At 36.6% G+C, this 14,683-nt stretch overlaps 1 protein-coding gene across 1 annotated transcript; it reads left to right on the forward strand.

Moving 5' to 3' along the window:
- The first annotated feature begins 189 nt into the window (after window positions 1–189).
- Window positions 190–13,798, forward strand: psmd4b (proteasome 26S subunit ubiquitin receptor, non-ATPase 4b). The gene is made up of 10 exons (XM_051721877.1): window positions 190–275; window positions 1,040–1,180; window positions 1,317–1,431; window positions 2,112–2,198; window positions 10,225–10,293; window positions 10,456–10,671; window positions 10,764–10,872; window positions 11,262–11,375; window positions 11,476–11,540; window positions 13,131–13,798. Exons 1-10 carry the CDS (start codon window positions 250–252, stop codon window positions 13,299–13,301), a joined length of 1,113 nt encoding a protein of 370 aa, XP_051577837.1. The 5' UTR covers window positions 190–249; the 3' UTR covers window positions 13,302–13,798.
- The last annotated feature ends 885 nt before the right edge of the window (window positions 13,799–14,683 follow it).

Raw genomic sequence — 14,683 nt, forward strand, 5'->3', positions numbered from 1 at the left:
AATCGAAGTTAACTGCTACTAAACATACCTTGAAATTGTTTAGTAGAATTTAGTTGCAGTTGTTTTAGTTGTAATTCAATAAATATTTTTCAAAATTGGTTGAAATAGCGCTAGACACAATGTGATTAATGGAGAATGAAAGTTAAACATTATGAACAACATTTCCCATCATTCCTATCGCTCAGAGTTGCTTTAACCAATGATCTTTCACGTACGTGCTGACGTCGCCTAGAGCGACAGAAAATCAAGATGGTGCTGGAAAGTACTATGGTCTGGTAAGATAATCTACTTTAAATTACCTTTAAAGCTTATCAGTTACTTTATAAACCTGTTATGTTTGAAATATTACGCAAATATGAAGTTAAATATTCTATGTTCAAGTTGAAAGAGATGTCGTAATGAACAGTAGAAGGACATATATGTTGTTTCCTTAGTCATGATGCACATTTCGCCTGTCAATCAACTGTTTCTTTGTGTTGACATATTTTGAGAGCTCATAGTTTCACTTGTCAAATACGTTTTCTATTTTCTCATGTTGTATCATTCATTTCTGTTTTGACCTTGAATGGATTGGTTTGTTCCTTCACTGTTCTTGTTAGAAACTATGATTTTATATAAACAGCTTACGTACTACAGGATTTCTATGTACATATTATTTGCCAGGATACTAAATGCTTTAGCCTGGATTGCTTTCTCAGCTCTTAACTGACTGTATCTGATATTTAACTATTAAATAGAGAACACATGACATTACTTTAGATTGAGGGTTCTTAAAGGGATAGAACATTTTGTCATTGTTTTCTCACTTTCATGTCGTTTCAAACCCGTATGACATTCTTCTATGGAATACAAAAGGAGACCTTTTGGCAGAATTTGACCCTCCATTCATTTTCATTACATCTGTTTTCTATACAGTGAAAGTGAATGGTGTCTTAGGCTATAACTCTGCCTAACATCATGTCCTTCCCTTTACGCTCATTTGATATTTGGCAGAAATGTTTGAGTGGACATCACAGTGTCTGTTTCTTATTATCTGTAGTGTGGACAACAGTGAATATATGCGCAATGGAGACTTCTTGCCTACCAGACTTCAGGCCCAGCAAGACGCTGTCAACATCATCTGTCATTCGAAAACTCGGACTAACCCAGAAAACAATGTGGGACTCATCACTATGGCCAAGTAGGATGAAGATTTATTATTTTATAATTTATGTATTATGTTATTTGTTATTTTCTTTTTTGACTACAGTGTACTATTTAGGATATCTTGTACAACAAAATCATTAGAAGAGATCCATTGTGTTTGTTTATTTTAGTAACTGTGAGGTCCTGACCACTCTGACCCCCGACACTGGGAGGATTCTATCAAAGCTTCATGCTGTCACGCCCAGAGGAGTCATCAGCTTCTGTACAGGCATCAGAGTAGCACATGTGAGTGCTGCTCATACCTTCTCCAGTACACATCAAGACCCCCTTGGAAGTTACATTTTAAACTTGTAAAATGTTAACACCCTTTGCTATGAGTGCCAATTTTTTCGCATTTGTCAAGTGTGTAACAATGCTTTCTTCTGAGTTTTCTGTCGACACTATATAAACTGTTGAATATAATACATCTTTACAAAGCCTGCATTACATTGAGACAGGTTTACAAATGATCCATGAAATGTGCAGCAAAAAAGTTGTACTTGTACTGTTTAGGGATCTTGTTAAAAATAAACTTCAGTGTTGGGATCTTTCCGAAGGTTGTGCAGAGTTGTAGGTGCTACACATCAGCAAGGAACAGCCCAAGGTAGAAGTGGCAGAAGACCTTTACATTTAGACAACAACTGGAGCAAAAATCTCATCTTATTGTGTTTAGGAATAGTATCTATGTTACTTCACCATGACTGGGTGTTCACCCACAACTTGACTAAGTTGCTGAACACTGAATTGGTGTTGTTGATGTGTAAATGTAGGTGTTAATAAGCCGTTTTGCTGTCTGTTTGGATAGGGGAGGAAGTTTTGTACACCAAACTTGAAATATTAAACAGTTGAATTTCCTTAAATCAACAAAGCTTTTTTTTTTTTTAATCTTTATTTTTGTGTCTTCCTGCATCCACTGTGCTTCACAGCTGGCATTGAAGCACAGACAGGGAAAGAACCATAAGATGAGGATCATTGCCTTTGTGGGGAGCCCTGTGGAGGACCAGGAGAAAGACGTGAGTTTGTTTTTGTCTTTTTCCTTTGAGTCTTTTTGTGTCAAGGCTGTGAGCAACGCCATAGGCCCTAATAGGCAAGTTTGCTCACTCAGCGATAGGGCTGGGCCATATGGCTACAAAAACTATAAATCAATATTTTTCAGCCTGTTGACTATATTTAGTGTATATCTTGATAATTATGTATTTGCTCTGAAATGGTTTGAGAAATTTTTTATATTTTTTTTTTATATCTATTTATCCACTATTTAAAGAGCACCTATTATGGTTTTTCAAATATTACCTTTCATGTGGTGTGTTATATAGCTGTTTGTGAATGTAAAAATCTGCAAAGTTTCAAAAATCAAAGTGCACAACAAATGGAGTTATTGACTCCCAAAAGAAAGAACCGATTCTGAACACCTGAAACAAGTCGTTAGTAATTCCAGACTTACTTCCTGTACTAACCTACGTCATTTGGTAACAAAAAACCCGCCTCTAGTCTTCATTGGCTGCTCACGAACAGCTTTGACCCGCCCTCAAACACTACACTAAGCGGTAGACCAATCACAATAGACTGGGACATCTGACCAATCAGAGCAGAGTAGGCTCTCTGAAAGGAGGAGTTTAGAATGAATCCTTTAGAACGGATCATTGACACTGGGGAAAAAACTGTAACGCTGCAATTTAAATTGAGCAAATTAAAGTGTTTTTTGACCTTGGATGCATGTAAATCTATTGTATGAGACCTTTAAAACAAAATTAGGCACATTTAAAAACTATAATAGGTACTCTTTAAACCAAAAAGACATTGTAGCCAAGTAGAATTTATTCTTGTGAATAAATATAGTGTGCAAAAGCTATACAACTAAAACTATTACACTCACTTATCTTTTGGAAACCAGTTGAATGCTATTATAATACTGTACTATTATTGTGGGACCCAATGAAGTTTCTTATTATAATATAATACGGAATTATTATTATGAAAATTAGAATTGTTTTAGAAATAGTAATATACAGGTGCTGGTCATATAATTAGAATATCATCAAAAAGTTGATTTATTTCACTAATTCCATTCAAAAAGTGAAACTTGTATATTATATTCATTCATTACACAGACTGATATATTTCAAATGTTTATTTCTTTTCATTTTGATGATTATAACTGACAACTAAGGAAAATCCCAAATTCAGTATCTCAGAAAATTAGAATATTACTTAAGACCACCAATACAAAGAAAGGATTTTTAGAAATCTTGGCCAACTGAAAAGTATGAACATGAAAAGTATGAGCATGTACAGCACTCAATACTTAGTTGGGGCTCCTTTTGCCAGAATTACTGCAGCAATGCGGCGTGGCATGGAGTCGATCAGTCTGTGGCACTGCTCAGGTGTTATGAGAGCCCAGGTTGCTCTGATAGTGGCCTTCAGCTCTTCTGCATTGTTGGGTCTGGCATATCGCATCTTCCTCTTCACAATACCCCATAGATTTTCTATGGGGTTAAGGTCAGGCGAGTTTGCTGGCCAATTAAGAACAGGGATACCATGGTCCTTAAACCAGATACTGGTTGCTTTGGCACTGTGTGCAGGTGCCAAGTCCTGTTGGAAAATGAAATCTGCATCTCCATAAAGTTGGTCAGCAGCAGGAAGCATGAAGTGCTCTAAAACTTCCTGGCATACGGCTGCGTTGACCTTGGACCTCAGAAAACACAGTGGACCAACACCAGCAGATGACATGGCACCCCAAACCATCACTGACTGTGGAAACTTTACACTGGACCTCAAGCAACGTGGATTGTGTGCCTCTCCTCTCTTCCTCCAGACTCTGGGACCCTGATTTCCAAAGGAAATGCAAAATTTACTTTCATCAGAGAACATAACTTTGGACCACTCAGCAGCAGTCCAGTCCTTTTTGTCTTTAGCCCAGGCGAGACGCTGAAACCCATGTCTTGCATACGTCTGTGCGTAGTGGTTCTTGAAGCCCTGACTCCAGCTGCAGTCCACTCTTTGTGAATCTCCCCCACATTTTTGAATGGGTTTTGTTTCACAATCCTCTCCAGGGTGCGGTTATCCCTATTGCTTGTACACCTTTTTCTACCACATCTTTTCCTTCCCTTCGCCTCTCTATTAATGTGCTTGGACACAGAGCTCTGTGAACAGCCAGCCTCTTTTGCAATGACCTTTTGTGTCTTTCCCTCCTTGTGCAACGTGTCAGTGGTCGTCTTTTGGACAACTGTCAAGTCAGCAGTCTTCCCCATGATTGTGTAGCGTACAGAACTAGACTGAGAGACCATTTAAAGGCCTTTGCAGGTGTTTTGAGTTAATTAGCTGATTAGAGTGTGGCACCAGGTGTCTTCAATATTGAACCTTTTCACAATATTCTAATTTTCTGAGATACTGAATTTGGGATTTTCCTTAGTTGTCAGTTATAATCATCAAAATTAAAAGAAATAAACATTTGAAATATATCAGTCTGTGTGTAATGAATGAATATAATATACAAGTTTCACTTTTTGAATGGAATTAGTGAAATAAATCAACTTTTTGATGATATTCTAATTATATGACCAGCACATGTACAGGTGCATCTCAATAAATTAGAATGTCGTGGGAAAAGTTCATTTATTTCAGTAATTCAACTCAAATTGTGAAACTTGTGTATTAAATAAATTCAGTGCACACAGACTGAAGTAGTTTAAGTCTTTGTTTCTTTTAATTGTGATGATTTTGGCTCACATTTAACAAAAACCCACCAATTCACTATCTCAAAAAATTAGAATATGGTGACATGCCAATCAGCTAATCAACTCAAAACACCTGCAAAGGTTTCCTGAGCCTTCAAAATGGTCTCTCAGTTTGGTTCACTAGGCTACACAATCATGGGGAAGACTGCTGATCTGACAGTTGTCCAGAAGACAATCATTGACACCCTTCACAAGGAGGGTAAGCCACAAACATTCATTGCCAAAGAAGCTGGCTGTTGACAGAGTGCTGTATCCAAGCATGTTAACAGAAAGTTGAGTGGAAGGAAAAAGTGTGGAAGAAAAAGATGCACAACCAACCGAGAGAACCGCAGCCTTATGAGGATTGTCAAGCAAAATCGATTCAAGAATTTGGGTGAACTTCACAAGGAATGGACTGAGGCTGGGGTCAAGCCACCACACACAGACGTGTCAAGGAATTTGGCTACAGTCGTATTCCTCTTGTTAAGCCACTCCTGAACCACAGACAACGTCAGAGGCGTCTTACCTGGGCTAAGGAGAAGAACTGGACTGTTGCCCAGTGTTCCAAAGTCCTCTTTTCAGATGAGAGCAAGTTTTGTATTTCATTTGGAAACCAAGGTCCTAGAGTCTGGAGGAAGGGTGGAGAAGCTCATAGCCCAAGTTGCTTGAAGTCCAGTGTTAAGTTTCCACAGTCTGTGATGATTTGGGGTGCAATGTCATCTGCTGGTGTTGGTCCATTGTGTTTTTTGAAAACCAAAGTCACTGCACCCATTTACCAAGAAATTTTGGAACACTTCATGCTTCCTTCTGCTGACCAGCTTTTTAAAGATGCTGATTTCATTTTCCAGCAGGATTTGGCACCTGCCCACACTGTCAAAAGCACCAAAAGTTGGTTAAATGACCATGGTGTTGGTGTGCTTGACTGGCCAGCAAACTCACCAGACCTGAACCCCATAGAGAATCTATGGGGTATTGTCAAGAGGAAAATGAGAAACAAGAGACCAAAAAATGCAGATGAGCTGAAGGCCACTGTCAAAGAAACCTGGGCTTCCATACCACCTCAGCAGTGCCACAAACTGATCACCTCCATGCCACGCCGAATTGATGCAGTAATTAAAGCAAAAGGAGCCCCTACCAAGTATTGAGTACATATACAGTAAATGAACATACTTTCCAGAAGGCCAACAATTCACTAAAAATGTTTTTTTATTGGTCTTATGATGTATTCTAATATTTTGAGATAGTGAATTGGTGGGTTTTTGTTAAATGTGTGCCAAAATCATCACAATTAAAAGAACCAAAGACTTAAACTACTTCAGTCTGTGTGCATTGAATTTATTTAATACACAAGTTTCACAATTTGAGTTGAATTACTGAAATAAATGAACTTTTCCACGAAATTCTAATTTATTGAGATGCACCTGTATGTCTCGTAAGATCCTCGTTGCAAATCTGATGAAATGCTGTCATCTCCTTTTCTATGATTGTGTGATACCATGTTGCATTTTTAGGTTTGTATAATAACTTGGTTATGATGTTTGAACCTGCATCACTTTGCTTTCACAATGCATGTGAACCGCTCTGAGAGCGCTGAAAGAATTTCACAGACTTTCACTCTAAAGCACACAGACCTTGTATTAATGTAATTAAATTGCAGCTTTTTGCAGTTTTAGAATCACATATGGCAATATTACTCTTCTGATGTTATTTTGATTAATTGTCCAGCCCAGTTGCGCAAGTATCGTGAAATTTGTCTAATGACACGCTCTTCAGGAAACACTTTGGCCAAATAAAAAGTGCATTTAAGTCATCGTGATATTCACAATATTGCTTAATCTTGGTAACGCCCCCAGGCACTATTTTCTATGTAGGAAATAGGAATATGTGCAAGTACAGATCCTATCTACTTGATTGGGAAAACACCAAAATCTCCAAAACTTTTTTGTCAAGATTTCATTTCAATTAGTGCAGCAACAACTAAATGATAAAATCAATAAAAATCAATATTGGGGACCTGGGTAGCTCAGCAAGTAAAGACGATGACTACAACTCCTGGAGTCGCAAGTTCGAATCCAGGGCGTGCTGAGTGACTCCAGCCAGGCTTCCTAAGCAACCAATTGGCCCGGTTGCTAGGGTGGGTAGAGTCACGTTGGGTTAACGTCCTCGTGGTCACTATAATGTGGTTCTCGCTCTCGGTGGGGCACGTGGTGAGTTGTGTGTTAAACTTTGTTAAACACTTCAAAGATCATTAGCATGCAGTTTAATGTGGGCCGCTTAAGGGGCCGGATTCACGAAACGTTATTAAGAAGAAATTTCTTCTTAACTGCCATTTTCTTAATTTGTAACTTTCATTTGTAAAAAGTTACGAATATTTTGTATTCCCGAATAAATTTCTTAAGAAAGTTCTTATCTTTTTTCTTAAGATTGTTCTTAAGAAGAATTCAAATTCTCGAAAAGGAATTCTTAAATATTGTCGTAAAGAACATCTTAAAGTTAGGATAACCTCACAGTTGTCTTAAATTCTAAAAGATAAGATGTTTAATGAATTTACTGAGTTTATCATGTTGAGTCTGAAGTCGCAGTGGGCTGTTTATGTAGAAATGTTATTTTAGACCAAAAAACATTTTTGACTGTTTTGTGTGTAATATTTTTATTTTCAGCTTGTAAACCATGTAAATGTTATCACCAAATTCAAACAACAAATGTTGTTTTGAAGCTTAATGTGGTGACCAATCATGCTAATTCAAATGGATGCGCTGCATATATAGCACTCTCTCTCCATGATCTTTAGAGTTCATAGAAACATAATAATTATAACATTAGAAAGCTGACTTTCTTTTTCACCCCCCATCCACATGTCTATCGGAGTTGGGCACACCCTTTCCCATTTAACCACCTCTTACTTTCCAACGTGATGTAGTTATCAAGCTTCCCAAGAAGAACTTTTTCCTTGCAGTAATTTCCTCTGCTCTTGTCTACTGAAGATTTGTTCTTTTCCTCCATGTCAAATTAAAAGTTATCAAATGGTTAACAGCAAGTAAATTCTCCTATGACAGTCAATGTTGTTAAACTAACACATCTCATGCACTTTACATTTAAAAAAAAAATGATCGTGATGTGATTTTCTTAAAAAAAAAAAAAAAAAGAAAGGCTAATAGATAAATTTAGCATTACAATTTGCCTGTGAAGTATTGAATTTGTTGTAGGCTATTAGACAAGGCAACTCTGTTAGCAGAATGTCAAAGCCTGTCTTTTTATTCTTAAGAAAAAAATGAAGATGTTCTTAAGAAAATATTTGAGAACTACTTAAGAATTTTTAGGAACGTTCTTACGATCTTCTTATAATTTATCCTAAGAACTTAATTTTTTTTCTTAAGAACATTTTTGTGAATCCGGCCCCAGGTGCGTTGACAGAGTGCTTGTTCTGTTTGAAGTGCTTGAGAGATGTTTCTCTCCAGCGCATAACTTACATTTTACTGTTATTTTCTATACAATATTTTATTGTTATGAATTCAAAATCAGGAGCGCATTGTCATTATTAAACTGTGCCGTTTGATAAACTTTTTTTTTTTTTTTAACATCAAATTTAGGTTTGAATGTATCTGTAATTTAAATCTTACTGTTACTGTACATAGTGCCTAATATTTATAGAATAAAGACATGAACATTCTACCTCTTACCAGCCAACACTAAGATTAATTTTGTTTCTTTATTTATTTTCACTTATAATTGAGTGTTTTAAATTCTCCTGTTGCTTCCAAACTGAGAACATTAGCAATTGCAATTTCAATCTTTTTTTTTTTTTTTGTACTCAATATGCAGCATACATATTTTTGTTTTTTTAATTGATAAATTACATACATTTTGGCTTTTATCTGATAAATTGAAGTTTCAATAATTCGAATAGGGATGCACCGATCCGATACCTCAATCGGTATCGGCTCCGATACTGCCGTTTTTAAACGGATCGGGTATCGGTCCGACGAGCCCGATCCAAATCCGATATTGTGTGTTAGTCATTCGTTACTGTCAGACTAAAAAAATGACAAAAAAGAACCATAAAAACACAATTAAAGTAGTTATATGACTCGTGAATTTTATTCAAAGCCACCTGAAGACATGCAATAGCTCTGTGAATCACAAAAGGCTGTTTAATAAGTAAATATATAGTATGCGCAGCTCCTGCACGTTGGCGCTGCTCTGTTTACACACACTCGCGGCTATTTTTAGCCTTCACAGCGGTGCACAATATTTGAGTGCTACTCAAGAACAGCATCTCAGATGTAGATGCTCAATAGTTCGGTTCACTTATAATATGCATTTAGAAAGGCACTGGAGGTGCATTTTACCAGAATTTGAGTAAGAAGCAAATTAAACTACTGTGAACTTGTCTACAAACAGACACATACAGGACTTCCTGGAGAGTTTACAGTGTCAAAATAAAAGCGTGAGGGTTTAAAAGTTAAAGGTGCACGATTGAGATATAATATTATTATTATTATTATTATTATTATTATCATTTGTTTCCATATTATAATAATATTTAAGTTGAATGAGTTCCAAAAAATAACTGTGAATGAAAAGTGAACTGATGTCTTACAACTAAATTGAACAAAAAAAAGATCTGAATCCTTTAAAGTCCAGATTTCAGAGTTGAAAATATTTAGCAAAAAAAAAAAAAAACGGCTTCTTTTCTACTGAAGACTGGAAGTACTGTTAATTTTGCTGCTACATTATTATTAACTAGTATACTGGATAAAATTTCTCTTAATAAGCTATACATTTATATTGAAATAATGTGTAGTTAGAGGTGTGTTTCTTTACATATTAAAGAGTATTCCCAATTAGTTCCACACAATAATGTAAAGATATTCTAAACTGATTATTGAAAAAAACATCACTGGTTTTGGATCGGGATCGGTATCGGCCGATACTGAGATTTCTGATATCGAAATCCAAAATTTCAAATCAACAGTAAAATTGAGACAACAATGGTATTTATTTATTTATTTATTTATTTATTAGATCAAATCACAAAAAAAAAAAAAGAAATTCTATTTTTCAGGATGCCTCAGCAAATAGGCATCTATGAAAGTTTTTCTTGTTTAAAAGGGGGGAATGACCAAAAAATATTTAGAACCACTGTTCTACAGTTCTAGAGTAAAGAAACAGGCGATGCTTCTTTCGAAATGTGAAGTGACATTTCTACAGCTGCCATATTAAGAATGAAAATTTCTCTCCTTCATTTTTTTGACAATACTGTCTCTGGAGATGCAATGTGAGTCATATAACATGTTGTTCACCTGTCTTCCAAACATCTTAGTTGGTGAAGATGGCAAAGCGTTTGAAGAAGGAGAAAGTCAGTGTTGACATCATTAACTTTGGAGAAGAGGTGTGTTTTTTTTTTTGGTATTTTTTTTTTTTTTTTTTTTGTATAGATGAATGTAGTTTCTTTATCACGTTAGGGTTAAATTTAATAATTTTTGAAGAACTGTCTCTCTTTTATTGTTCTTGTCTTTTATTCCTCCCTTTGTTTCATTGTCACTCACCGTAGGAGGTGAACACGGATAAGCTGACTGTGTTTGTGAATACCCTAAATGGAAAGGAGGGTGCAGGCTCTCACCTTGTAACGGTGCCCCCTGGCCCGAGCCTGGCAGACGCTCTACTGTCCTCTCCCATCATGGCTGGAGAGGGTGGCACCATTATGGGCCTAGGTGCCAGTGACTTCGAGTTTGGAGTGGACCCCAGTGCCGACCCTGAGCTCGCTCTGGTGAGTAGCATGTAGCTTTTATATTGCAAAACTCATTTCAGCTAAAGATGTCTAGGAAAGACTTTTTCACATTATAAGTGTCTCTGTCCCAGGCTTTACGTGTCTCAATGGAGGAGCAGAGACAGAGGCAGGAGGAGGAAGCTCGCAGGGCAACTGTGGCCTCAGCTGCAGAGGCTGGAGTCTCATCACCCACTGCAGATGGTAAGAGAGAGAGGAGTAATGGAAAGAAATAGCGGGCACATTGTGAAAAAAAAAAAAAAATTTGGTGGTGTCAAACCATCATTAAACAAATGGAAATCTCTTATATGGGCAATACTGTGGCACGATGAAACCATGACATGGCATAGCATGGAAGGTAGTCATTTGAGATGCTATTCTAACACTAGTTTAGCATAATGTACTGTTTGTTAAACTTTATTAGATATATTAAACATTGTTATTGAGAATTCCGTGAATTTTGAATGCTAGGAGGTAGGGCTGCACAATGGAAATGTCTGTTTACTGCTCTGCATTTTTAACAGTACTGAGTTTATTCATTTCAAGAGACGTCCGTGTTTAATGTGACCTGATCTCTTCTGTACTTGTGTTAGAGTCTGAAAATGCCCTGCTGAAGATGTCGACTGCTCCTGCCCTGCCTGATTTCAGCCGCATGACTGAGGATGAACAGATCGCATATGCTCTACAGATGTCCATGCAAGGAGAAGGTCAGTCTCTCTACACTTTACAAATTCTGATTCCTATCAATTTTTCTTCCTTTTTGACTTATTTCTTCCATGTACACAATGTTCGCCTATTTGTGCACAGAGTTTGGGGGTTCAGAGGCCATGGATGTGGACGCAGGGGCCGCAGCAGACAGTGAAGGTGCTAAGGTGTGTGTGAACTGTGATTATGTCCACATAACAGTTCTTTCCCTCAAACCAGATCTGCTTCACTTTTATTGTAGAGATCAGAATTTTAGATTGAACACAGTCATGCTTTGGGAATAAGCAAATCAAACGCAACTACATATTTTTCATTCCTATCATACAGAAGCCATTGGGAAACAGGATCAGAGACACTAGTACATGAAATACCAGTGCTTGCAAGGCAGCATAAAAATAGTGTAACATTTTTAAGCAAAATTTTTGATTTGGTCCTGCGTAAATGAAATGCTGCTTTGCCATTGCCATGATCCTAATGCATGCATCTTGCTGTTTGTTGGCTGTGCATGAGAAACAACACAATGCAGCACCATCAGCAGTGTGAATTGACCTATAAATAGATGCACAAAAGATGACTAATCTCAATTTAGTATGCAAATAGATGTTAGAAAGACAACCAATCACAGTTCAGTATGCAAAAATTACACTGACATCACTGTTTGAACATTCTATTAATGTGAAAAGGAGATCTTTAAATAAATAGCACTTCTAAGGCTGAAATTATCAACAAAACAAAGTTTGAAGGGAGTCTGTACATTAAGTGGTAATGTAACTCTTAGTATGTAATCTTGACAGGCTTTACTGTATATTTTTGACAGATTTGTTCGGAAATCACTTTAGCCAGTAAAATATGTATTAGTGCTGTCAGTCGATTAAAACTTAATCATGATTAATCGCATAATTTTTCATAGTTAATCACGATTAATCACAGATTTTGAAAGTGCTGAAATTTGACTCTATGTATTTATTTTCTTGTCAAAATGCATTTATTTCCATCTTAGGAAAGCAAAACTAATATGTAACAATATAATGCTTTATTAACATTTTCCAGACAAAGCCTTCCACAATATAAAGATAGAAATGCACTGAAATAGCATCATTTCAAGTAACATTAAACATTTCCCAAAGTCTAAGTGAGAGTTTGACTGCTTGAAAGAACTAGTCCACACATAGGTTGCATGTTCATTGCAATGGGCATTAAATCTCTTAAACTCTCATCCTCCACACTTTTAATCTGCCGGTAGACTGTGGCTATCCATTTTGTTACAGCGATCGATAAGCCGTGTTCATGATTCACGTCAGGGCGTCAATGCCAGCGTCAAACGTCGCTTTGATAATGACTCCGGGTGGACACATCGCAAAGGTTCTGCCCTAGTACCACCAGTGTTTTGCTGGTTTTTGCTTTATTAACTGTAAATACGTTAATCATGATTAAGAAAAATTGACCCATTAAACTTTAATCGGATGCGCTAACATGTTAATTTTGACAGCTCTAATATCTGTTTTTCCATGAACAACTGTGAAACCTTTGAGAGTTTGAGTGAGAGTAAAACATATAATCTACACTGAGATTTACACATACATTTATACACATAACATAATTGTGTAATTAATAACATAATTAGGTACTACATGTAATTTGTTGAATGTGTATTTGCATTTTGATTGGTGCAAGAACATAAACGTGCCCTAATTTACTCTCTCTCTCTCTCTCTCTCTCTCTCTCTCTCTCTCTCCTTGTGTTTGTGTATTCTGTAGGAGGATGAGGAGGATTATGATGTGATGCAGGATCCAGAGTTTTTGCAGAGTGTGCTGGAGAACCTTCCAGGAGTTGATCCCAACAATGAAGCCATCCGTAATGCCATGGGCTCTCTGGCATCCCAGAACAAAGCCAAACCACCTGAGGACAAGAAAGATGAGAAGAAATAGAGGAAGCCTGAGGGAGGTCTGGACTGACAGTGGGCATCAAAGACAAATAATATGGGAGAAGGGTTTCAAACTGGACTATGTGTAAAGACGAATACAATCACAGGATGCACATTATAGATGAAAAAGTTATTAATGATTTAATGAGTTTTCTTACAGATGATAACATTGAAACAGATAAACAGAACAGACCAATAACCAACTCTACTGAAAGAAAAAATATATCCCTAGGAAACGCTTGTACCTGTAATGGTGAATGAGAATGATCTTTTTTCTTTTTTATGCATCATTATCACTTTAATATCTGATCTGAAAAATATATGAGTGGGGAAAAAACACTTCTATTAGTAGCGTTCACTTTAGTGTTTATTTTCTTGGTAGCTTGCTTTGTCACCCAACTATAATTTACCATGTGGCTTTTGAATAACTCTTTGTAAATGTTTATTTGTTATTTTTGTATCATCATTTTGATGATTTTCCTTTTTAAATAAAGTGCTTTGATTAAGGAAAGGTGCGTCACTTGTTTTTCTATGCTCTCTGCATCAGTGGCTTGATTCTCATATGTAGATTCAGTCTTGCTTAAAGGTGCACTCAGTATTTTTTCCCTCAGTTTAAAAAAAAAAGTTTAACTCCTAAAAACATGAATTATACTTCTGCAATATATGTGTGAAATCATGAGCACTCACATTAAAATGAAGACTCCAGTCATATCAGTAACCTAATAAAAGCTGTTTTATTCTACATGTAGAGGGTCCGCACATGGGGGCTGCCATGATAGGATCACATGACCAGCCAAATACTACTCGCTTAATCTCAGTAACCATCCTGTTATTTGACACTTTCACTCATTGATTAAAGTAATCATGTCTGACTGTGAATATATGTATTAAGTTCTTCATAGTTGAATTTCACGATTAATTTTCAATTTTTCTTTTTAAACGATTACCGACTAAACTTGTAAACTTGCACTTGTGTCCAGTGCGTGCTTTGAATGCGGCACTGACTCTGATGAGTCGCGCGGGGAGATTCTGCATCAGCAGCAAAAGGCGCTTCAATCTCTTCAACCTTGCAGTTTCAGTCTCTCACTCCTTGGACAATTGACTTTTTTTATTTATTTATTTTATCATTTTCTACACAATTTTGAATATTTTTTGACAACACTATTTTACCTTCAATGAGTCCGCTGCACAGAGAATATAAGTATTTTGCTAACTTAATCTTCTACCTCATGTTTGTTTATATTCACATACAATAACTTTTCAAACCCATTCCAAGCTTAATTTCCTTGCATTTTTGTTTATTTGTTGGATGTGCTCTGGAGTCATGGGTTCATCAAAAAAGATCATACTGCTGTGAGGTCTCTAAGCATCAATGGCATTATTTAT

The sequence above is a fragment of the Myxocyprinus asiaticus genome, chromosome 16 (assembly GCF_019703515.2).
Source record: "Myxocyprinus asiaticus isolate MX2 ecotype Aquarium Trade chromosome 16, UBuf_Myxa_2, whole genome shotgun sequence".
Taxonomy (NCBI): Eukaryota; Metazoa; Chordata; class Actinopteri; order Cypriniformes; family Catostomidae; genus Myxocyprinus; species Myxocyprinus asiaticus.